The 25,046-nt window shown below is 51.6% G+C and overlaps 2 protein-coding genes across 4 annotated transcripts in view; one reads left to right on the top strand and one right to left on the bottom strand.

Moving 5' to 3' along the window:
• CCDC22 (coiled-coil domain containing 22) overlaps window positions 1–5,229 on the top strand; it is a 14,950-nt gene extending 9,721 nt beyond the window's left edge. The window contains 11 exon segments of the mRNA XM_059678513.1: window positions 1,304–1,498; window positions 2,062–2,124; window positions 2,210–2,329; window positions 2,897–3,016; window positions 3,116–3,232; window positions 3,337–3,438; window positions 3,521–3,628; window positions 3,892–3,987; window positions 4,234–4,293; window positions 4,374–4,448; window positions 4,853–5,229. Coding sequence (XP_059534496.1) covers window positions 1,304–1,498; window positions 2,062–2,124; window positions 2,210–2,329; window positions 2,897–3,016; window positions 3,116–3,232; window positions 3,337–3,438; window positions 3,521–3,628; window positions 3,892–3,987; window positions 4,234–4,293; window positions 4,374–4,448; window positions 4,853–4,966 — 1,170 coding nt within the window. The 3' untranslated portion in view covers window positions 4,967–5,229.
• Window positions 5,230–5,242: 13 nt separating this feature from the next.
• Window positions 5,243–24,897, bottom strand: FOXP3 (forkhead box P3). Of its 3 annotated transcripts, XM_059678519.1 has the most exons (15): window positions 23,962–24,897; window positions 21,707–21,743; window positions 21,121–21,570; window positions 19,349–19,447; window positions 12,849–13,080; window positions 12,222–12,326; window positions 11,995–12,133; window positions 11,524–11,611; window positions 11,350–11,454; window positions 9,836–9,923; window positions 9,553–9,633; window positions 8,448–8,598; window positions 7,755–7,831; window positions 6,352–6,453; window positions 5,243–6,157 (listed from the first exon to the last, which is right to left on the bottom strand). In XM_059678519.1, the coding sequence occupies exons 5-15, from the start codon at window positions 13,056–13,058 to the stop codon at window positions 6,008–6,010; spliced, it is 1,296 nt and encodes a 431-aa protein (XP_059534502.1). In that variant the 5' UTR covers window positions 13,059–13,080; window positions 19,349–19,447; window positions 21,121–21,570; window positions 21,707–21,743; window positions 23,962–24,897; the 3' UTR covers window positions 5,243–6,007. The 3 variants fall into 3 exon arrangements, with proteins under 3 accessions (XP_059534502.1, XP_059534501.1, XP_059534503.1); XM_059678518.1 differs by having other exon boundaries at window positions 11,350–11,611; XM_059678520.1 differs by lacking the exons at window positions 19,349–19,447; window positions 21,121–21,570; window positions 21,707–21,743; window positions 23,962–24,897 and having other exon boundaries at window positions 11,350–11,611; window positions 12,849–13,091.
• Window positions 24,898–25,046: the final 149 nt, after the last annotated feature.

Here is a 25,046-nt window from a genome sequence, read left to right on the forward strand (position 1 = left end):
CTTCTGTATTAAATTCTAGCAAACCCAGACAATGTCATTTTAACTCTAAATACTTAACTCATAAGGGCGTTCACTTTTTAATGTAACCCCTGGGCCATTTCACACCTAACAAAAATTAACAATGATCTCTCTCTTCTTTTTAAAATATATATTTTTATTGATTTCAGAAAGGAAAAGAGATGGAGAGAGAGATAAGAAACATCAATGAGAGAGAATCATTGATCAGCTGCCTCCTTCACACCCCTTACTGGGAATTGAGCCCACAACCCAGGCATGTGCCCTTGACTAGAATTGAACCCAGGACCCTTCAGTCCACAGGCAGATGCTCTATCCACTGAGCTAAACTGGCTAGGGCACAATGATCTCTTAATACCATTCACAATCACATTGCCTCAGTTGTCTCAAAACTGTCCCTGTTCTTTAAAAAAAAATATTTTTATTGATTTCAGAGAGGAAGGGAGAGCAAGAGAGAGAGAAACATCAATGATGAGAGGGAATCATTGATGGGCTGCCTCCTGCACTCCCTCTACTTGGGATCTAGCCCACAACCTGGGCATGTGCCCTGACCAGGAATTGAACCATGACCTCCTGGTTCATAGATTGATGTTCAACCACTGAGCCATGCTGGCTGGGCAAAACTACCCCTATTCTTTTGTTGTTGCTGTTAATCCTCAGTCGAGGATATTTTTCCATTGATTTTTAGAGAGAGTGGGAGGGAGAGGGAGAGATAAAGAGAAACATTGATGTGAGAGAGACACATCGATCGGTTGCCTCCTGCATGTACCCTGACCAGGGCCGGGTTACCTGCAACCAAGGTACATGCCCTTGACCAGAATCGAACCCGAGACTCTATACTGTTTCATTTGACTCACCCTCTGTTTCTACAGGCTGACACTCTATCCACTGAGCAAAACTGGCTAGGGCAAAACTATCCCTGTTCTTATCTTTCTCTCTCTGCTTCCACCCCCTTCTCTGACCAGCACCTCTGACTCTGTCTCTGCTCTGTCCCCACATATCCTGTCCATGTCACTCTCTGATTTGGGGCCTGCAGGTTTTCTTCACCACCTTCCCACATTCTCCTCCAGTGAGAAGAGTGAGTAGGTGGAGAGAAGTGTGGCTGTGAGGAAGAGGAGACCTCCCAGACCCGTGGGCCAGGAAAGCAGGCTGGAAGCCCCCTCAGTGGGAGTGGCTGGAGGGAGTGATTTGTCAGTTGCACCTTGTCAGGTGGCTCCTGGAAGAGGCAGGGCCTTGGATGAACAGGAGGCCTCTACACTGTCCCGTTTGCCCCACGTTCTGTTTTCAGGAGGATACTCGGGCTCAGCGGCAACGGCTGCAGAAGCACCTGGCTGAACATCTGCGTCAGACCTGGGGCCAGCTGGGGCCATCCCCACAAGCCCGAGACTTGGGAGAGCTGCTGCAGGCCTGGGGTGCTGGGACCAAGACTGGTGCTCCCAAGGGCTCCCGCTTCACACATTCAGAGAAGTTCACCTTCCATCTGGTGGGTGGGCCTGAGTGGACAGTGGGCCTGTGGATGGGGCCAAGACTGGCTTGGATGGTTGCTTTATGTACAAACACCATACCTTATCCACACAGGTGCCTGTGTTCCCACCAGGTGTGGCCTCTCCGAACTAGGGGCTAGTACTGAGGAGTCCAGTGGAGAAAGGGTGGAGGGGTGGGAACTATATAAGGATGGAAGTTCGTTGTGCAAACTCCAGGCTTCCCCAGGAAGTTTCCTCTGGGCACTCCTTGGATGGTCACCCAGAGGGGCACTCATCCTTCTCATGGGCAGTTGGGGCTTCAGAGATAGGGCAGGTGAGCAGGAGCTATCAGGATCAGGGAGGTTTCTTTGTGAGCAAACACTCTAGTCTGAGTTCGCAGAGAATGCCTTGATCCTCACATGGTCACAGTCTGATAGTCATCAGCTGTTGAGTGGGCATGGGTATGACTATCGGTCATCAGCTGTTTAATGGGCTGGGAAGGTGCTCATGGGGGTTGTTGAGGCTGGGCTGTGAGGGGAAAGGCCTTCCTTGACAGCGAGATGCTCCCTTCTCACTCCCCCAGGAGCCTGAGGCCCAGGCAGTCCAGGTGTCAGAGGTGCTGTCCACCTCCCGGTGGCCTGAACAGGTGAGCAGAGCAGTGAGGTGTGTCCTGGCCCCTTGCCTGTCTACTGGGCCCGACACCCTGACCCTGACTGGCTTGTTCCTCCCAGGACATGTGGGCAGCTCAAGAGCAGGAGCTGGAAGCCCTTCAGGAGCAGCTAGAGGGAGTGAATCGTAACATTGAAGAGATTGGAGCCAGCATGAAGACGCTGGGAATCGGCCTTGTGCAGGTGCGGGTGGGGCTGCTGTCTGGGGTCCAGTCACAAGTCTGGGCTAGAGAGCTAGGGTGGGGGAGAGGGGCTTGAGGGGGATGAGAGGTACTCTGTAGAGGTCTGTAGGTATCAGAAGGATTTATAGGGGATGTGTGGTCTCTTGAGGGTTCAGGAGAATCGAGGGGGATGCATGATTCAGGGCTTGGTGGACCTGTAGGGGTGAGAGTGCCTGTGAGCATTCGTCAGGCCTTGCAAGTATCTGAGAATCAGGAGATGTGTGGGCATCTCTGGGCATCTGTGGCGCATGATGGGTCTGTACGGGCAGGAGGTTTTGGGGCTTGTCAGGGCTTCTGCGGGTCAGCGTGGAGGTAGAGGAGTCACAGGGGCCTGTGGGTGCCCATTTCTGCGTATAGGTCTCTGTCGCTCTCAGGAGGGGCCAAGGGGTCCATAGGGGCTGGAGGGGTGTGGCATTATCTATGGGGGCTCGGACTGGGCCAGGGCTTCCCAGGCTCAGTGTGGGCTGGGAGCCTGTGGTGTGTGTTCGAACTCCCCCACTGACTGGGACTGGGAGTCCTTGGCTACCAGGTGGAGACCGAGTGTCGGCAGACTGAGCTCAGCATGGCCGAGAGGGAGCAGGCCCTGCGCCTGAAGAGCCGGGCGGTGGAGCTGCTGCCAGATGGGGCTGCCAACCTTGCCAAGCTGCAGGTGGGGCTGGGGCTGGGGTTGGGCTGGGGCTGGGCCAGGAGGGTCAGAGGTGGAAGTGCCCAGACTGTGTGACATCTACCCTCCTACCACCATTCCCAGCTCGTGGTAGAGAGTAGTGCCCAGCGGGTCATCCATTTGGCGGGCCAGTGGGAAAAGCACCGGGTCCCGCTCCTTGCTGAGTACCGCCACCTCCGAAAGCTCCAGGATTGCAGAGAGGTAGGTGGTGGGGTCCTGGGCTGTAGGTGGGATAGGTTTGGTATTTTCCTAGGAGGCCATCCCCATGCTCTGCTTACTGCCCTCTACCTGTGGGGTCTTGACAGCTGGAATCTTCTCGACGGCTGGCAGAGATCCAGGAGCTGCACCAGAGTGTTCGGGCAGCTGCTGAGGAGGCTCGCAGGAAGGAAGAGGTCTATAAGCAGCTGGTAAGGCCTGTTCTGGAGCCCTGAGGGGGCTCAGAGTGGGTGGGGGTGGGTCCTGGGGAGTGCCTGCCGTGTCTCTGCCTAGGTGTCCGAGCTGGAGACCCTGCCCAGAGACGTGTCCCGGCTGGCCTATACCCAGCGCATCCTGGAGATTGTGGGCAATATCCGGAAGCAAAAGGAAGAGATCACTAAGGTGCGCTGCCATGGCCATGGAGGGTGGGTCCTATGGGCAGACATGCCCAAAGGGCAAATGTGTGTTGTGTGGCTGCACAGGGATTCCACACCCTCTGATAGGCAGAGCCACACCATGACCCAAAGCAGTCCCACCCAGTACACTCCAGTTCCCACTGACACAGTGACACAGGCCCTGTCTGGATGTGAGCTCATGTGCAGGAAAGCCTTTAGCTGGTCAGCTGCCTACCCCAGACATAGGCTCACGGCCCTGGTCTCTGCCAGATCTTGTCTGATACAAAGGAGCTTCAGAAGGAAATCAACTCCCTGTCTGGGAAGCTGGACCGGACGTTTGCGGTGACTGATGAGCTTGTGTTCAAGGTGTGGGGCAGGTGGGGTCGGGTGGAGGGGGGGCGTGGGGCTGAGCTGCTGCCTGCCCATGTGCTTATGGGCTGCCTTGGGCATAGGCCCTCCGTGAGCCTTGCAGGTACACTGATGCTCAGGCCTGGCTTTGCTCCATGGAGGATGTAGTCATGGGGGTGGGAGAGGGTGGCCTTGTGGGGTCCTGCAGGTGGTGTGTAGGGGGGCAGCCCACTGATACCTTTGAGGTCCTTTCTGTCTGCTCAGGATGCCAAGAAGGATGATGCTGTTCGGAAGGCCTACAAGTATCTAGCTGCCCTGCATGAGGTGAGTGGAGAAGCATGCCTTGGGCTGGCTGGGGAGGGGCCAGGTTGGGGGCGCAAGCCTTGTCTTCCTGCTGTTCCCAGAACTGCAGCCAGCTCATCCAGACCATTGAGGACACAGGCACCATCATGCGTGAGGTTCGAGACCTTGAGGAGCAGGTAAGGCCTGGGGGTGGGAGGGGAAACCAAGGCAGGCCAGGGGACAGCTCAGTTTGTCCCATGATAGGCTATGGAAGCAGACACAGCTTATGGCTGGAGTCTCTGCCCTGCTCCTTAGCCATGCACTTGACCTGGAAAAGGTCGGTGGCCTGCTCTGAGCCCCAAAGGCTCCTATGGCTGCCTCCCAGGGGCGTTGGCAGAGGCTTCAGCTTGAGTATGTATGTGGTGGGTAATCCTACCACGTAGGGATGACACACAAAAAGGCCTGGCAGTGGGACAGAGAAGACTTTGTTAGGGGTGGGAGGAGCCCAGGAAGGGCCCCGAGTGGCTATGATGGATGGGTGGCAAGCAGGAGCTGGGAAAGAGGGCCTCCTTGCTGAAGGGACATCACTCATGTTGCCTAGATCGAGACGGAGATGGGCAAGAAGACCCTCAGCAACCTGGAGAAGATCCAAGAGGACTATCGGGCCCTTCGCCAGGAGAATGCTGGCCTCCTGGGGCGGGTCCGTGAGACCTGAGGGGCCGCAGGCAGAGATCTCCCTCACCCCAGGCTTCAGCAGGGATTTGGGGTGTTGGAAGTGATGGCCAGGCGCTTGCCCTAGCTGTTCCCTGTGTTTGCTGTCCAGTCCCTCCTGCTGTGGTGACACCTGCCCACCTGACCCCAACCCTTATTTGGGGTGAACATCCAGACACTGGGAGCTTGGCTGCACTTTATTGGGGACAATACTGGGGGTTGGGGCCTTCGATTCCAAATAAATGAGGGGCTCTGTCTGCAGTGTAAGCTGAGGCATGGATGGGGGCACAGGGCTCAGGGCGGGGCAGGGCGTGGGTGGCAGGTGAGACCCAGGGCATGTTTTGGCGAGTCAGTGTACGTGACCATGTGTGTCGTGTGGGACTTGAGACCCACTGGGTGTGCGTGGTGTGCAGGTGAGTTCTAATGGACTGTGTGACCAAGTGTAAATGGTAGGAGCTGCGTAAGACTGTGTGTGACTGGTATGTGTCTATGTGGCTTTCTAGGACCTGAGACCCTGAAGGCACTAAGGCTGCTTCTGTGTGGGTGTGTAGGCATCCCCCCTGTGATGCACCTAGGGGCCTGGAGGCTGGCTGAGGGAGTGTGCTTCGGGGTATGTGGGTTGACAGGCGTACTCAGGTGCTATTGTCTGTGTGACTGCAGATTTGAGGTTGTGTGAGTGTACTGAGACAGGCTCTTCGTTTGGGGGTTTGTATGAAGTCCAAGGGACAGGATTGTGACTTTTTTTCAGCCCTAGGTTGCCTGTGAGTGCCCAAGGCAGGCTGTGTGTGTGGTCAATTGTGAAGGCTTAGTTTGCCTGGAGAGCCTGTCGTGGGGGGCTATGATGGGAGTGCGGGGTTGAGGTCCCTCTGAGCAGCCTTGGTGCAGAGCATATGATCCGGGGGGGGGGGGGTAGTCAGCTTGGTAGTAGGGTCCCTGCACGCACTTCTTGGTCGCTGCGAGTATGTCCAGGCCTGTCACCCCCGCCCCCAGCCACTTTTGCCCCACATGTTGGCCCCTGTCCTTCCTTCCTTTCCTTGGCTTGCAGTCAGGGGCCAGCTAGGGGGTTGGAACACCTGCTGGGCCTCTGGCTCCTCTTCTTGCGGAATTCAAACTCATCCACGGTCCACACAGCCCCCTTTTCGCTCTCCACCCGCACGAAGCACTTGTGCAGGCTCAGGTTGTGGCGGATGGCATTCTGTGGAAGGAGGAGCAGCCAGTCAGGCCAGGGTGGAGGCAACGGGTGGGCCGTCATCCTCTGATGTCAGCAGTCCCTACTAAAAACCAGCCTCCTGCCCCTTCCCATCATGTTTGCAAGCCCAGCCCCAGGCTTGGCCCAGTACTGGTAGCATTTGAGACCATCCTGGCCCTGCCACCTCCAGAGGTACTCACCTTCCAGGTGGCAGGGTGGTTTCTGAAGAAGGCGAACATACGTGTGAACCAGTGATAGATCTCATTGAGTGTCCGCTGCTTCTCAGGAGCCTCCAGGATGGCCTGGAATTCAGGGGTATGGGGGTAAGAGCATGTGCTCCCCCAAAGTTGGGCTGAGAGGGGCATCTGACATGGGGTGGAAATGGGGCAGGAGAAGGGAGGGAGGGCAATGGTGTGGAGGTGATGGATCAGAGACAGGGTTAGAAGTGGGGTGAGAATGGGCCGGGATGGGGTTAGGTAAAGGATCAAGGCTGAGTTTAGAGCAGAGTTCAGCTCAGGGTTAGGGCTGGAGTTAGGTTAAAGGTCTGGGATGGGGTTGGAGTGGGGGTTCTCTATAGGGGTGAGGTTTCAAGGTTTGGGAAGATTAAGGGCTAGGGGTAGGGTCAAGTTAAGGGCTTGGAAGATGTAAAGGGCCAGGCAGAGTTAAAGGTCAGGGAAGGGGTTGGTTAGACTCACGCTGGGGATGGACTATGACTATTCATGGGGCATATAACAGGATGCCAGGTGGCATTAGGTTAGGAGTCAGAGATTGGCCTAGTTACCTAGTTATCTATTTTATGGGTCAGGGATGTGGTTAGGCTCAGGATCAAGAATGAGGTTAGTTGTGGTGAAGTTGAGGTTAATTGTGTATAGTTGTTTAGGGACAGGGCTGGAGTTAGGTGTGGAGTGAGGCTAAGGGTCAGGGTATTTGATCTTTTTGGATGTAGGAATGGGATTAAGTTAAGGGGCAGTTATTACAGTTGCAATGATGTTCAGGGTCAGGATGGGGCCAGGTAGGAGACTGTGTGGCATTGTGTGGGGGTTAGGTTAAGGTTCAGGTTTGGTGTTAGGTATGAGCCTAAGTTGAAAGTCTGAGTGGGCTCTGGTGAAGGTTCTGGGAAGGCATTAGGGAGATTCAGATGAAGGGGTTTGGATGGGGTGAAGTTAAAGGTCAGATAGGTGTTAAAAGGAAGAGGTTAGGGATGGGGTCTAGCTGGGGGATGTGTTGACATACTGGGGCACATCGGGGATGGGAAGGAATTAGGGTAATACCTAGAAGGGGTTTAGGGCAAGGGGCAGAGATCTGATTAGTGTTCGGGTGATTTTACAGCTTTGGAAGGCGGATAGGTATGGGGTTGAGGTGGACATCAGGAAAGGAGTGGGTTTAAGGCCAGCATTTGGCCTGCTTTGGCATGGGTGATGGTTTAGGTTTGGGGGTGGGGGCAGGTCTGAGGTGAAGCTGGCACGGGGAATCACATCTGAGGTGTAGTTTTTTTTTTCATGCAGGAGCCCTCCCTGGGGGTGCTTAGAGGGAGGCTGGAGTTTGGGAGGCAGGTCCCCACCCCGTCTTTCTCTTCCTTCTTGGCCTGCACTGCCCTGCTTACCCAGCGGATGAGAGTGGCATAGGTGAACGGAGGCCGCATGTTATGGAACTTGAAGTAGTCCATGTTGTGGAAGATCTCTGTCCAAGGGGGGAGAGGAGTCAGGCCCCACCTAAACCTCCTCACTCCCTCTCCTACCCTCTGCTCTTCCCATGATCAGTTACTGTTTGCTGAGCACTGGATGTAACTTGTGTCACTTACTCTGTACCACTCCCACCAAAATGGGGTGTAACCTCTCAGAGGTTTAAAAGAAGGGAAGTAACTTACACACCAAAAAGACGTAACTGTTAAGTGGTAGAACCAGGATGACACTCAAGAGCCCTGATCCCTGGTAAACCCACAGCCCAGGCGTTTTGGGTAGTAGGGGATTGGTGAACTTGGACAAATCACCCCATTTTCCCTTGAGGGGGAGAGGGAGAGTCCCTGGAGATTACATAGGTAGTTCCCTCCCTTCTCTCTGACGACCAAATGGAATAGCTGAAGCCCCAATGCCCAGGGGAGATAGGGCTAGACATCTGAGATCCTAATGGGAGCCTACAGGCCACGGCACCCGGAGAGGAAGCTTTGCAAGCAGATGTGCTTGTCCAAAGGCCAGGTGGTGGTGGTGGGGAAGAGCAGTATGGAGCCTCACTCCATTGCATGTCAGTCTGGGGTCAGGGTTTCAGGGACACCATGCAGGGCACAGACTATTCTTACCTGGGAATGTACTATGTCCATGGCTGCCCCAGAGGTGCCTCCGCACAGCAAACAGGCCATTGGGGCCCTCCTGGGGGCCAGGCCAGGCCGGAAGGGTGGTGCCCGGGGTGCCAGCAGCTACAATGCAGCAGGAGCCCTTGTCAGATGACACCTGGGTGTGGTGAGGGAGAGGTTGGTGACCTGGAGGCTGAAACTTTCCACTTGAATTTTAAATAAGTGAGTGTTTTTAAAACTAAGGGCGCCATGCCCTGGCCAGTGTGGCTCAGTTGGTTGAGTGTTGTCCCAAAAGGTCACCAGTTCAATTCCTGGTCAGGGCACATGTCCAGGTTTCTCTCTCATGTCTCTCTCTCCCTCTCTTTCATCAATTAAAAAAACACACAAAACAAAACACTTAAAAGCAAGGGTGCTCTCTTCTCAACTCCAGTCTGATATGTATTCCCACAAAGCAGCATGAGCTGTGTTTATCAGACTGTGGTGTGGGCACTAGTGTGTGTGTAGCTCACCAATGCTGGGGGTTTTGAGCTGGGGTTGAATTGGGCTCCTCTATTACCCAAGTCACTTATGTCTGCCTGGCCTCAATTTCCCTCATCTGGGGGTTAGGGATGATAGCAGTGCCTACATTACAGTGACATCATGAGGACTGAGTAAGTTCACACCAGCCAAGGGATCAGAAGTGTTGCCTGTGACCCGTCACCCAGGGCCCACCTCATGGGCATGTGACCTGTACAGCCAGCCATACAGGGCCCTCCCTTTGTTTAATGCTCTGTGGCTGCCACCTTGAAATCCGAGGCCTGCATTTTAAATTTTCCCTGGGCCCTGCAAGTTATACAGCCAGTCCTGCCAGTGACACACAGTCTGCATTCATTAAGTGTCTGGCTACTTGATGTGGCTTTGAAAACAAGGTTATGATATTTCAAGAGCTTAGGGTCAGAGGGGTTGTAAGTGGAGGGGCACAGATTCTCAGATCTGGGCATGTTTGGAGCTGGGAACGGGCCCACAGATCCCAGGGCCTAGGTGTAAGGATAGGTCCCCTGCACACTGCAGGGCCCTTCCCTGTCCCCTTCCACCAGCAGTCTGTGCTGCCATGAGGCCTGGGGTGACTTACCACAGATGGAGGCGTGGTCAGGGCCATCTTCCCAGCCAGGTGGGCCTGCATAGCACCCAGCTTCTCCTTCTCCAGCACCAGCTGTGAGGACAAATACACAGTGAAACCTCAACCTGCCCTCTTTCCACCATGTTTTTGCTCAGGCTATGTTCTTCTCTGGGAGTGCCCTTCCCCCTTCCTTCCTTTATGTTAGTCTCCATCCTGGGTGAGCTCAGCTTCTGGCACAGGGTGGACATAAGGTTTGCCCACCATCCCCCCACCGTCACCCCCGGCCCCATGTCACCTGCTGCTCCAGAGATTGCACCACCTCCCTCTGGAGGAGACACTGTGCCCTGCCCTTCTCATCCAGGAGATGGTCTGCCTGGCAGTGCCTGGGGAGAGGGAAGAGTCCATGCAGGTGACCATGGCAGACCTGGCCTCGTGGCTCAATGTTCTCAATGGGGAGGGCTCAGCCTCTAACCCCTCTACCTCAGTCTCCCTCTCACACCATTCCTTCAACACATGCTACGTGGTATCTCCTTTGTGCCAGGCCTGAGCTGGCTACTTGAGCCTGGCCAGGGTGTTGGAGATGACTTAGAAGGAGGTAAGCTGGAAGCAGCCAGGTAGGTGAGAGCAGGGAAGGCATTCAGATGGAGGGAAGGCCTGGTGGTGAAGAGGATAGGATACATTGAGTTGCCAGTGATAGTTGGGTAGGGTTGGAGAAAGTGTGTGACTGTGTGTGTGTGTGTGTGTGTGTGTAGTATCTGGGGTTATCTTGTATCTAGTTGTGATGAGGCTAAGAAGAGGCAGCAAAAGCCATTTTGAGGAGCTGGGACTTTGGGGATCAATAAAATCAGCCTGGTGTGTTGGCATGACAGGTAGAAGGGCAAAGCAGGTAGGAGTGTGGATTCTGAAGCCTGGCTGCCTGGGTTCAAATCCCAGCTCTGTCACTCAGGAACTTGGTAATCTTGATCAACACACTGAACCTCTTTGGCCTGTTTCTTAGTCTGTAATATAATAGTACAGGTAAATAATAGTATACATTATTATGCCCCATATACAGATGAGAAAACCAAGGCCCAGGGAAGCTAAGCAACTTGCCCAAGATCTTATAGCCAGTGATGGACAGAGCCTGGATTTGAATTCTCAGTCTCAGCTTTTGCCTCTTTTTTTTTTTTTTTAATCCTTACCAAGGAGATTTTATATATATATATATATATATATATATATATATATATATATATATATATAATTTTTTAAAATATATTTTATTGATTTTTTACAGAGAGGGAAAGGGATAGAGAGTTAGAAACATCGATGAGAAAGAAACATCGATCAGCTGCCTCCTGTACACCCTCCACTGGGGATATGCCCGCAACCAAGGCACATGCCCTTTACTTGAATTGAACCTGGGACCCCTCAGTCCATAGGCCGATGCTCTATCCACCGAGCTAAACCAGTGAGAGCCCGAGGATATATTTTCCATAGATTTTTAGAGAGAGTGGAAGGGAGGGAGTGTGTGTGTGAGAGAGAGACATCGATGTGAAAGACACATGGATATCCTTCACATGCAGGAGATTGTAGGTATGTACTGGTACTGGGATTGTAGGTACATACCCTTGACCAGGAATTGAACCCACAACCCTTTGGTGTGCAGGCCGATGCTCCAACCACTTAGCACAGCAGCCAGGGCTCAGCTTTTGCCTCTTTTATCAAATTACTACCTACCGGGGTGAGGCCTGAGCTGAGACCTGCACCCAAGACCTCCTCCCACAAACTGGGGACCGCTCTGGACTGGAATAGGCCTGGGCTACTCACTTGAGGAAGTCCTCTGGCTCCTCAAAGACCTTCTCACATCCGGGCCACTTGCAGACACCATTTGCCAGCAGTGAGTAGGAGCCCTGGGGCACGGTCGAAAGGGTGCTGGGGGGACAGAAGGTGTCAGGGGAGGGAATACCAAGGTAAGGGTCCTTCCCAGCTTTTCCCACTGACCTGTCTTTCTTGGGTGCACCAGGGCTTGGGAAGGTGCAGAGCAATGCTGGTTCCCTGGACACCCACTCCAGGCTGGCCATGTTGATCCCTGTAGGTAGGGACAGGGCACCTTTGGAGACAGAGACTATGAACTGGGCTCTGGAGCTTGGCCCACAAGGCCTCTCCTTTTGAGCTTCCCACCCTCCTGAGCCTCTGGCGTCCCTAACGCCCAAGGTTTTTGGTGGAACAGCTCAAAGACTGCCATTCACAAGTGCTGACATTTTGATGAACTCTGCAAAGATCTGGTTCCGTGATTTTGATGTTCTGTACCCTTCAGGTTCTGAGCCTGACATTTTTCGGAGGTTGGAGTTTCCGAGATGATAAAAGCTGACACCTAACACTTGAGGGCCACAATTCAGCAGCCTACACTGCTCATAGTCAAGGACTTGGGGGGGCTCTGGGATTCTGTGGGGCTGTGGGGTGTGGTATTACCAGGTGGCAGGCCAGGCCGGGCCTTGAGAGAGAAGACCCCAGTGGCAGCAGGGGGTGGCGGGAGGCTGATCATAGCTGGTCTTTCCAGTGGGTGCACCTGCAGCATGGGGGTCCGGGCATGGGCATCCACTGTTGAGAGCTGGGGGCATATATGGACTATGGTTCCACCTGTCCTCCTCCCAATTCCCCCACCTACTCCCTCCTCCCTGCCCAGTCACGGGCCATACCTGGTGCATGAAGTGTGGCCTGTCTTGGAGGAGTGCCTGCAAGTGGGGCGAAGGACCCAGCCGTGTTCCAGAAGGTGCCACCATGACTAGGGGCACTGTGGGCAGCTGGGGGGAGAAAGCAGGCAGGAGAGATGCTGTCCTCATCCTCACTGTTCTAAATGTTGAATTCATATGCTCCTCACCACAACCTCACGTGGTAGGTGCTAGGACCATCCCCTTTATACATATGTAAAAACTCAACCTCAGGGAGATTGAGTGACTTTCACAAGATCAACCAACTAATAAGTGGCAGAACTGGCCTCAACCCTGTCATCTCACGTCCTAGGGCCCCATCCTCTTTTCTGTCACATGGGGATGGGGACACATGGCCATACCTGTGGGACCATGATAAAGTCTCCTCTCCTGAGAGGGATTGGGAGTTTGGGGAGAGCCTCGGATCTCTGAGACCTGCTAAGTGGGGACTTTCTTAGCCCCGTGACATCTGCATAAGTCACAGACTTGCCTGGGACCCAGAAAACCACTTCCTGTTCCCCAGCCGGGCCCCCCGCCCGGTGCCACAGTAAAGGTCGGCACCTGTAGGCCCAGGTACTCCACCCTGCTTGCTCTATTCTGGGCCCCGGGCCTCACCTGCAGCTGTGATGGTGGCATGGGGTTCAAGGAGGAGGAGGAGGCATGGGCCCCACCTCGGAGGTCCCGGCCCTGGAAGGTTGCCCCCGGGCCCTTGGCCCCCAGCAGGTCTGAGGCCTTGGGTGCAGCCCTCCAGCTGGATGAGACTCCTGGGGATGGGCTGAGCACCAAGGAAGGGGCCAAGGGCTTGGCAGGCCTGGGGTTGGGCATTGGGTCCTTGTCCAAAGTCAGGCTGTAGAGACATAGGGGAAGGAGTTATACATGTGTTGGTGGTGTGCAAAATACTCATCCACCTGAACCATGTGGACACCCCCTCTGTTCAGAGCAGTCATTGGCTGGGACATGTCCCGAAGTATCCCACAATTAGACCCCAGCTCTAATCATGGGTGCATGCACACATACATACACATTGGTGTCAGGAACATGTGTGTGTGTGTGTGTGTGTGTGTGTGTGTGTGTGTTCATACACATGTCCCATGTGCAGACTTGCACCATTCAGCATGTGGCTTGCCTGAACATGCTGGCACAGCCCTGGTGGGGATGTGTTCTCCAGAGGGCAGCTGGGGGTTCATGGTGGTTTGTGGGGCCTCAGCCAGGGTAGGTCTCAGCTCCTTCCCCCACCACTTGAGGCCTTGAATTGAGGCCTCAGCCCTCCAGTCCTCCCTGAACCTGGCATCGGTCACACAACTTTTGCTGATCCCACAATCTTTGCTGATCCCACTGGGGCTGGTCTCTGATTTTCTTCTGGGAACATAATTTTACCCCAGTGACTTGGGCATATCTGGGAGTGGCAGGGGATGTGGACTCAAAAGATCCCGCTGGTTGCTGTGAAGGGACAGACTCTAAGAAGGTGAGGGCAGATATAGAGGACTAGTGAGGAAGCTACTGCAACAGTCCCAGTAAGTGACGATGGTAGCACAGACCAGGATGGTGACAGTGGAGATGGTGAGAAGTGGGTAGATTCTGAGCATGTTTGGAAGGTGGAGTCAGAAAACTTTCTGGTAGCTTGGATCTGGGGCTGAGAGAGAGAGTCAAAGTGACAGAGCAGCTGTAGGGACAGAGCTGATGTGACCTGGGATGAGGGAGATGGGGGAAACAAAGTAGGGGGGTGATGATGGTCCAGGTGTGGGTGAACATGAAAAGTCTGGCATTAGACATACTAGTGGAAATGCTGAATGGACGGCTGAGTACAGGAGTCTGGTCATCTCTGGGCTCTACCCTGCACAGAACTGACATGGCAGGTGCCAGACGAGGAGAGACAGGCTCTCTTGAGCCGGGGCCTGTGGGAGCTCCTCAATTCAGTCCCTATCAGAATCTACCCCCAGCCTGCCCCAAAGCCTTTGTGCTCATGCCGTTTGGCTTGCCTGAAATGCCCACTCTTCCTCCTCTTCCCCTGTCCAAGGCCAATCCAGAAATCCCTTCATAGTGGCTCTAGAACCCTATACTTCCCAACAGGCAGGGCTTTGGTTTCCCAGAATCCTGTAACCCCAGTCCTAGAGGAAGTCAGAGCTAGAAGGGACTGCCCAGTCCAACCTCCATGTTACTGAAGAGGACACCCAGGTACAGCATTCCACAGTTCCATGGTGACTTGGGAGCTCCACTGCTTTCTCCAGAAAGGTTGTGTGTGTGTGTCCACATTTCACAGGCCCCCTGCTGTGGGCTGTGTGTGTCTCCCGCATCACCCAACAGTACAGGGTGGGGCAAACAGCTGCCGAGAACAGCTTGCACCTTCCTTTCTTTGCTGTCAGCCATGGGGGTTGTCAGAGCTGTGGTGCTGAGGGAGGTGGGGTGAAAATTCAGATCCTCAACTCTTAGTCTCCTCTCGGGGTTAGAACATTACTGTGTGAGAAACAGGAGCCTGGGCCTCTGAAGGCTCAGGATAATAGCCTGAGAGAACATCAGTGACAACGAGGAGGTACGTGAAGGAATGAGCAGATGAAGGAAGGTGGAAATCAGGGTGATGCTTCTACAAGCCAAGGAATGCCAAAAATTACCAGGAAACCATGAGAAGCTAGGAGGAAGGCCTGGACACTTTCTCCCTCACTGCTGTAGAAGGAGCCAATCCTGCCATCACCTTGATCTAGGACTTCAGGCCTCCAGAACCAAGACAATACATTTCTGTTAAGTCACCCTGTTTGTGGTACTTTGTTACAGAAGTAGAGCAAACTAGTGAGTGGATGTTTTCCATTACCCTGGCGTGGTCCACACAGCTTCCTGCGGTCACTTCTGAAGCTGCCTGGACAGTTGGCCAGAGCTTATAAGAAATCTCCTCCCCAAACACATGTGGAATGGCCTGACTCAGGGAAGCAGAGATACATTCTGAGAAAGGGGACATGGGTATGGTCTGTCTGGTAGTGGGGTACGGGAGGGCTGGGCTGGGCAGCCAGCTTCCTGCACTGTCTGGTGGGGCATCCCTTTCTGACTATTTCTCAGAAGACGCATGGAGGATGTTTCTGGGACATAGATTGTGTTTTCATATCGGGGTCTGCATCTGGGCCCGGTTGTCAGAGCCTCCAACTTCCCCAGATTTTTCCGCCATTGACGTCACAGCGGCCGGATGCGCTGGGCTTCATCGGCACCGAGGAGGAAGACAAAGGGGCAGACACCCAACCCCACAGGTTTCGTTCCGAGAATTGGCTGGCCTATCCTTCAGCTGGTGTGGCCCAGGTGGGGTGATGAGGGTGCTGGCGGATGTGGTGAGTGACGTCCATCTGGCCACCATGACAAGCCCCGGGCCCTGTAGACCTGGCCCTTCTCAGGCAAGAATAGGCCCAAGATTTGAGGCTTGAGGAGTGCCATGCAGATCCTACAGATACTGGGACCCTCAGGGTCTTCAAATGGTATTACACCAGAACCCCAGAGTCATGGGACATCATTACTTAGATTCAAAGGATCCCAGAATCTCAAACCCACAGACTCTATGGGGTCCATGGGTCCAACTTCTTAGTATGTGAACCAATGTTCCTGGTATCCAAACATACTGAAACTCCCAAAAGGACAGAAAGCTCACTACTTCATTGGGTCTTTCACCTACCAGGCCTGGAATTGCAATAACAACCCCCCCACCCCCAGTCTCCATCCCAAGTTCTGTGAAGGCAGGAGAGTCAGGATTACCCCCTCTCCTTTCCCCAGCCTGGAGCCAGGCTCTGCTACTAACTAGCTACAATTCTCTTCAGGCTCTATGTGAATTGGGACAATAACAATCCCCATCTTCCATGAAATGCTTAGCAAAATGTCAGTGATCTATGAATGGACACTGCAGGACCTCAGACTCCCTGTCCATTCTGGGACAGTGTTCCAGACTCACAGTCACTCTGCCGGAGATGGGGAAGGAAGACAGGGAAGGTTGAGGCTGGTGCACCTTTAGTGAGGGCCTTGTCGCAGGAAGCAGGAAAAGCCCTGGCCTTTGCTAGTAGAGATACCACCACCAGGCTCTCCGGAAAGGCGCTGGGAACCGGTGTCAATTCTGGGGACATGGCTGAGCTCTGTCCATAGTCAGACCCACTGACCGATGTCCTCCTAGTAACACCACCCTCTTCTGCCCACCAGGCCTCCTTTCCCATGAGGCCCCGGGACCCACCCAGCTAGCTCTTGGGAGGCTAAGCCCCACACTGTGACCATGGATCCTCCTGCCTTAGTGAGGGTCCTACCTGTGAGAAGACAGAATGAGGAATGGCAACAGATGGGGGACAACCCATGTCCCCTTGCCCCCTCATGGATGCTGAGAGGTAAACTGAAGCTCAGAGTAGGGGAGAGAGACAGAGCAACGCTTCCACTGAGAGTCTTAAGAGCTGAGATAGGGTCTCAAATCTGCCAATGTATTTCTGTGAGGACTTGGGAGAGGCCCTCTCACCCATTTCTGGGCTTTAATTTGCTTCTCTTATACACTGGGAGGGGGAGAGGTGTGGAATAGGTGAGGGCCAGGGCCCTTCCACTCTGTGTCAGGGTGAGTTGTTAGGTGTAGAGCTTCAAGTTGACAACTGCTCCTCTATCCAGGGGACTGAGAGACAGGGATATATAGAGACTTATAGAGACAAAGAGAGACACAAAGAGACAGACATAGGGGAAGAGAGATACAGAACAAGAGATATGAAGAGAGATGGAGAGACCTGAGGTGGGACAGAGATAGAGTGAGAGACAAAGAACAATAGAGACAGTGAGAGATTCTGAGAGGAGAAAACATATATATATATATATATATATATATATATATATATATATATATATATATATATATATATAGAGAGAGAGAGAGAGAGAGAGAGAGAGAGAGAGAGAGAGAGAGAATGCCCCAAATAAGAACAGTTGCTGGCCTCTGGATGGTGCCTGAAATGATGAGGAATAACAAAGGGCAACATGAGGGCTACACCTAGGGCTGGGTATTGTATTGTGTTGCAAAGGAATAATCAGCAAAGTGGTATGGCTCTAGTATAAGAGCAGGCACTGAGGAACAGAACAGAAAAGAAAGCCCAAACACAGACCCATGACTACAGGGAATGGAATTTGTGATGACTGCCCAAACTGGGGGATGGTGTAGGATAGATGGTTTAATAAATGTTTCTGGGATAATTAAGGGAAAAATAAAATGATTGAATGAACAATTAGTCCATTTTCCCACTAACCCCTCCCTGCCCACTTTGAAATATCAGCATCATCATATAACCTAAAATAAATTCCAGATCCATTAAAAAGATAAATAATAATATCTAATATGGATCTTGGGTTTATTGTATTCCAGGCCCTATGCTAAGAACTTAACATGGTTAATAGATTTAATTCTCACAACCACCTTTGAGGTAGATACTATTATTACTATCACAGTATGTATGAGGAAATGGAGGTACAGAAAGTTTAGATGCCTGGCTAAAAACCACACAGATGGCTTGGGGTGAGGCTGGGTTTGTCACAGACAGTCTGACTCCAACACATGTGAACACATCTCATTTTCAAGTGGAAAGGACTTTCTAAGCACAAAACCAAAGACAGTAACCACAGAAGAAAAGGCTAATCTACTTGACTATATAAAAACATCACAAGTATCACAAAACACTGTGAACAAATAGAAAAAGAAAATATTTGCTATATATGTAGGGCTGATGGAAGGTTAATATCCTTTTAAATAAAGAGCTATGGTAAATCAATAAGAAAAAAAGATGAACACCCTATTAGGATGAAGGACACCAGACCCCCCAAAGCACAAATAGTCAATAAACAGTTAAGTAATCAAAGAATGTAAATTTCAACAATGTGGTAATTTTTTTCTTACCTGTTATGTTGAGAAAAGGATTTAAAAATGACAATAACCACCCAGGGTTAGATTGAGTAGAGGGAGCATAAAACAGCACAACCTTTGGAAGAACAGTTTGCAAAGAGGGTCAGAAACCTTAAAAATGCACACACCCTTTGCCATAAGAACTCTATTTTCAGGAATCCAAGGGACTAATCAGGGATGATTATGGGGGGAAACGAGAAACAACTCAAATGTCCAGTGATGGGTATTAGGTCGAATCAATCATGGTTCATGCCAATGTTAGGTCAGTTTTGACATCCGTGAAAGATCATATGTTGAAACAATTTTTAGTGATCTACAAAAATGCTCCTATTAATTGAATAAAACAGTAACAAAGCCAATAAATAGTGTGATTCTAATTGAGTTAAAAAATACTAACAGCTAAAACTTTTTGAGCACTTGCTAAGCCTGCAGAGACGAACTCATCCCAGCCTTGAACAGCCTGTTCTGTTCCTGGACATGGATTCTGGACACACACACACACACACACAAGGTCCTGGGATTAGGACCACACAGTGAAACCACAGTTGACAATGGCATCAAGTGCCCTCCAGGAGGGTCTCCTTTTATACAAGAACAAGTTCGGTTGAGTCCACAACCTGACCCAACAGCTCATGGTCCTCCTTTGATCGGAGCACACAAAATTGATGATCATTCTTATAAAATGTAAATGTCCTCATCAGCATTACTCAACACACTGTTATTGAGCTCCAACTGTGTATAAAGTTCTGTGCTGTATGCTGGGTGGGAAGGCAAGACAAGAGAGCAGGTGAGATGGTGGGAGAAAGACTGAGGAAAGGAATCAGATGGAGTGTGGTCAAGACAGAGGACACAGACAGGAAAAATGGTCATAGCAGATAAAGACAGAAGGACGGAAATTCTGAGTCAGGGCAACAGACAGAGAAAGAGCGGGTCAGATAAATATGGAATAAGTGAGACAGGGCAAATAGAGACAGAAGGATGGGCGATACTGAGAGAGAAGAGACGAAGAGAGGTGAGAGATGTAATTGAAATTTCCAGTTATACCTGGACAGCATTTCAAGTTGTTTAAAGATCTGAAATTCATAAAGATTGGTAGTTGACATATTTTAAAAAATCCTACCCATCTACATATCAATTTAATTATCTTAGCCTCCACCCAAGCATAGATTAAGTACTTTACCTATCAGTCTTCTGGCATTTATTATTATTATTGTAAAAAATACCTTACCTGACCAGGACCACAGTAGCCGCATGTGTTTGGACTATATGGAGGACTTCTGACCCTCCAGTGCCTACCTCATTGTCATCTCTTCCACTGGACCCGCATCTGGTGGGGAAGAGCGGGAACACTCACCTTGGTGAAGTAGACTGACAGAAAAAGATCAGCCTGGCTTGTGGGAAACTGTCATATATCAAAAACAACTTTGCTTTTATACCGAGAAGAAAACCCACAGTGTGGAAGCCACCTCTCTCTTCTAATAATCCAATTTTTTTCGATGACTGTGTGCACTTATTATCACTGGGTGGGGGGGGCTCTCATAGTTCTCTCTCTCTCTCTCTCTCTCTCTCTCTCTCTCTCTCTCTCTCTCTCGTTTCTCCTCTTCTTGATTATGTGACTTAAACGGAAATTTTGAAATTTTGGTTTTTCTCTTGCCCTTTACAAGTCATCTGAAAATATTTCTTCCCCTCACCACAGAGGTGAGAGCTATCAATGAGATAACAGGACTCATGAGAAACCACAGTTTTTTTTTAAACAAAAGTGTGTAGAGTTAGGAAAAACAACAAAGGACAAGAAATCAAATAAATCACAGGGCGCCCTGGGTGTTCACAGACCCTACTCTGTGAGTGAGAAGCTATTTGATGGTCTCCGGGAAAAGAAACAGAGGCACCAAACCCCTATGTGTGGATGGGAAACACCAGGGAAAAAAATGGAATAGGGCTGGGTTTCCAGAGGATTTGCCCTGCTTCAGGCCTCAGTTCCCCCTTAGGTGGCATTGCTATGGTCATCACTGTTCTTACTGACCAGGAAGGGGGAGCTCTGGACATCCTTGCAACCCATCTTCCCACAGAGGGTGAGGGAAATTACTAGATGGAGAAAAAATCAGAGAGTCCTCCCCACGCCCCACAGTTCCCAGAATGGAAGAGTCTGAGAATCACTGGCTCCCAGAATCCACTGAGCATCCACTGAGGACAGGGAAAAAAGTCTCATTTCATCATGGCCTGAGAGCTCTGACCCAGAGGCCACCTTGTGGGGAAGGTCCTGACCAGGACCCCAGTATTAATGCACCCATCCTCACGAAGCCCAGCCCGCTCATAGTCAGGGATACCATGGCCTGATGCTTTTGCCTCAGCCTTTGTGACTTTCTACTTAGAGCAGCCGTGGGCAAACTACGGCCCGCAGGCCGGATCCGGCCCGTTTGAAATGAATAAAACTAAAAAAAAAAAAAAGACCGTACCCTTTTATGTAATGATGTTTACTTTGAATTTATATTAGTTCACACAAACACTCCATCCATGCTTTTGTTCCGGCCCTCCGGTCCAGTTTAAGAACCCATTGTGGCCCTCGAGTCAAAAAGTTTGCCCACCCCTGACTTAGAGAAATGCCCGTCTCCAAGGCTTTAGGAGTCCAGATATCTGCCAACATCCCCATAGCTGACATTTATCTTGAATTCTCCATGTGCCAGACATAGTGCTGAACATTTCTCACAAATGGTCACATTCACGCCCTAGCCTGTTTGACTCAATGGATAGAGTGCTGGCCCTCGGACTAAAGGGTCCCAGGTTCAATTCTGGTCAAGGGCACATACCTCGGTTGCAGGCTTGATCCCCAGCCCTGGTCAGGGCGCATGGGGGAGACAACCAATCGATGTGTCTCTCTCACATCGATGTTTCTCTCTCCCTGTCTCTCCCCATCCCTTCCACTCTCTCTAAAAATCAATGCAAAAATATCATCTGGTGAGGGTTAACAACAACAACAACATGGTCACATTCAATCCTCACCAAAGCCCGCTGAGGTCCATCTTGACATCATGGCCATTACACAGGTGAACAAAATGGAGACGCGAAGTAGTCAAGAAACTTGTCCCACATCACAGAGCTGGCAGGTGCGGGGCCCTGCCTTTCGGTGCTAGACTTTGAAACCCCCAAGTTTCCTTGAGCCCAACAGTCTCAGGTTTTAAATACTAGGATGCAATGACAGGGAGGTTCTCAGGTTCTTCTGGGGGGCTTGAAGGTTGTGCGGTGTTAAGGTTGTCCAAGAATTGGTGGCTGCATTTCCTCATCTCAGGGAGCACCTCCAATCAATGCTCAACAGGGGAGACCAGCACCCAGGAGCTTCTCCTGACAGGCCATGGCTGAGACTCCCAGTCCCCGGCTCCCCAATGCCCGGCATGGCCCAGGATTGTGTCATCCAATGTTCACTCCAAAGTATCCGCAAGACTGGTTTCAGGCCTGGGGAAGAGAAATTGGAAACAGCTTTTTATTCACATGGTACAAACCTTGTGCCCAAGACCCACCCCTTCACCCCTTTGCCTCTATTCCTCCCCTCTCAATAAAAGGAGAGCCTCTTTCCTCAACTCAGACTCACCTTTCTGGAAAAGCCCAGAGGGGGCCTGTTGGCTTGGCTTTGTGAAGATAAGAAGAAAAAAAAAAGGTGAATAGAAAAAAAAAGACCTTAAAAAAACCAGCCAACAACGACAATTGAAAAAACACACACACAAACCCAACCCTCCCTACCATTAGGTCAAAACAAAACTTTCACTGGTTGAAGCTTCTGAGTTGGTGGGACATGTCTGGGACCCAAATATGGCCTGTGTGTCAGGCATCCAGGGGATGCACCAAGGTGGGGTAAGGTTCTCAGGTTGAGACCTGTAGGAACCCTGTGTACGGCAGGGGCTTAACAGTTGTGTCATATGGCTGGGAGCAAGCAGCCGGGGGTGGTGGTGGTGGTGGTGGGGAGGATTAGTGTACTTGTCAAGAAGGAGTCCTGGGAAGCTGACCCCTTGTTCCCCATGGACTTGGGCCTGAACATTTCTTACACTTGCTGAGTAACTATTAACCAGGCCAGTTCTAGAAGCTGAGGCCTCATTCCCTGTCTCAAGTCTTGCCCTTCCTAAGGGAAGGGGCTGGTTTTTTCTTTCAGGGTTAGAGGTATGGGCTGAACCTCCCTTATGCCTTCCCAGACCATCTCTCCCTTACTGTCACAGGAGTGGCCAGAGAAAGAGGAGGAAAACTGAGAGTGGTGGCCCAAAGATTCCCAGGAGGCTACTTGAGTGAGGCTCAGGGTGTGTGTGTGGGGGGGGAGGGGGAGGCTGCTGCTGCTGAGAGCCAGGACCCTTGCAGAGTGAGAACTGGGGGTCAGGTAGGCAGAGAAGGACAGAGTTCATCACCTCTTCTCTGTACTGGACTACATCCTCTCCAATGAAGGCTTCTGGGGGACAGTGGGCAGAATTAAACAAAGAGGTAGGGCTGGCTGGCATGGCTCAGTGGTTGAACATCGACCTATGAACCACGAGGTCACGGTTTGATTCCATGACAGGGCACATGCCCAGGTTGTGGGCTCGATCCCCAGTAGGGGGTATGCAGGAGGCCGCCAATCAATGATTCTCTCTCACCACTGATGTTTCTATCTCTCTTTCCCTTTCCCTTCCTCTCTGAAATCAATAAAAAGATATAAAAAAACAAACAAAAACAGAAACAGAAAACCCCACAAAAAAAAAACACACAAAGAGGTGGGTGAAAATCCCCAGCGAAGGGGGTCTTTGACAAAGACTTGAAGGGAAGTAAAGGAGGGATCCATGTACACGCTGAGTAATTCCAGAGGAAACAGCCAGTGCAAAGGCCCTGAGGTGGGTGGGAGTGTGTCTGATTTTCTCAAGGTCTGCTAAGGAGGTTGTAAGGTTATAATAGTGTGAGAGAGAGGCAGAGGTGTAGGAGGTAAGGTCAGAGAGGAGACAAGAGGGTTGGTTAATCAATGCAGGACCTTGTAGGAGGAGGCCACAGGAGAATTGTGAGCAGATGAGATTTAACAGGATCCTTCTGATTGTTGAGTGTAGAACTGACTGTAGGAATAAGGGTAGAAGCAGGGGGGCCAGTGAGAGAGAGAGGCTACTGCAATAGTTCAGGGGACTGGTGATGGTGTTGGCAGTGGAGGGGGTGAGAAAAGGGTGGATTTGGGAAATATTGTAAAAGGAGAGCTGATAGGATCTGTTAAAGGATGAGAGTCGGGGGTCTAGACTTGGCCACAGACAAGCCCCTAATTGGGAAGGTAGAAAGGAGTCCCTGGACTACTCACCAGATTGGACTTTTAGGTGATACAAAAATAAAGTTCTATTTAAGTACCCATTATTTCATGATTCTTCTGTTACTTGCAGCTGAACATATTCCTTTCTGACCCATGACCCCTGGACACCGAGACATGAGGGGGAGAGGAGGTAGCTGCTGGGGGACCACCTTCCTCATAGGGATGCTTTGAGTCAAAACCTTTCACACAGTAGATGTTCAGTAAATCCTCCTAGGATGGAGGAGAAATGTATGAATGAACATGCTCAGTGGACAAAAGCTACAATTTGGTTCCCATAGGTGAGACCTCAAAGGGAGAGTGAAAGGAGTTGACTAGATGGAGGAAGCAGAAAGAGCAGCTCTCTTGGGAGAGGGAACAGAAGAGATGGAGGCAGATAGAAAGGAGGTGAGGCCACTGTGGGATGTGGAGGACTGAGTGGGGCAAGAAGGACAGGGCTTGGATTTGTGATTATGTTAGCCAGTGTCTGCCAACATGCCTAATCAACTCTTGGCGGCATAGTCAAGCTTAGTGTTTTGCTGAGCTGCTTAGAAAAAGCTAACCTTTCAAAAAAGTTATATTTTTCATCTGGCCATTCATTCAGTAATGGTGCCAAGTCCTGGAGAATGCCGAGGATGACAATCAGGGGCATCCTTGCCTAGTCACACTCAAGCACAGGCTTAGAGGTGGGCAGAGGAGATCCAGTAACTGCGACAGGAGAGTTCATTTTGCTTTCTTAGATTTCGCACCAGAGTGCAGTCTAGGTCTTGATGGGCTTTGGGGATTCACAGTTCAGGAGCAATGGGGAGTCACGGAGGGTTAGGGAGCAGGTAAATCCACTCACAAGAGGCATTTTACGGTTCTGTTACTTGACCACCCCATAGCCCAGACTGCCTACGCACTGTCCTCTCCTCCTGCTTCCTTATTGGCTCTTTATTCCCGTAGGCTCTGCTCTTTCATATCTCGCTTCTATGTCCCTTTGCACTACCCTTTGAGGGCTCCACTTAGCTCTGGCTCCCCCATTGGCTATCTGCCATCTCTCTTCCTTGCTCCCGCCTTCATCCCCATCGGCTCTGTCCCTCCAGTCCCGCCTCCGACGCACTCACACACCACCTCTCAAGCTCCTTCTGGCCCCCATAAGAACTATAGTTCCGCCCTGGCACCACCCCTTGAAGGCTTCATGCAGGCTCACAGACTCCCCGTTGGCTCGCTGCATCCTTTATCGTCACCCCTCCTCTACGACACCGGCGCGTGGCTCCCATTGGCTGTTCACTGTCTCTAGCTTTCAACCACCTACCTACGCAACCCTGGGATCTCCTACTTTTCAGGCCTCTCTGTTCGCTGCCTGCTGCCCCCGTCGCCTGTAGCCATTCCGTTTACCCCGCCACCCAGATGCCAATCCCGCTCATGCTTCCCCATTAGCTGTCCTGCTTCTCTCTTCATCCCAGACCCTACACCACCCCCATTCAGGTCTCCTCATTGATTCACCGATCACCCTGCCTCTTCCACCGCCCACTCTCTGACGTCCCTATTGGCTGCGTGCGTCTCCTGCGCTCGATTCACTGTCTATGTCACCGTGCGTGGCTCCCCATTGGCTGCCTGATACACCTGTCTGCGTCTCACGCCTTCGGCCTCCGTGAGCAGTACA

The sequence above is a fragment of the Myotis daubentonii genome, chromosome X (assembly GCF_963259705.1).
Source record: "Myotis daubentonii chromosome X, mMyoDau2.1, whole genome shotgun sequence".
Taxonomy (NCBI): domain Eukaryota; kingdom Metazoa; phylum Chordata; class Mammalia; order Chiroptera; family Vespertilionidae; genus Myotis; species Myotis daubentonii.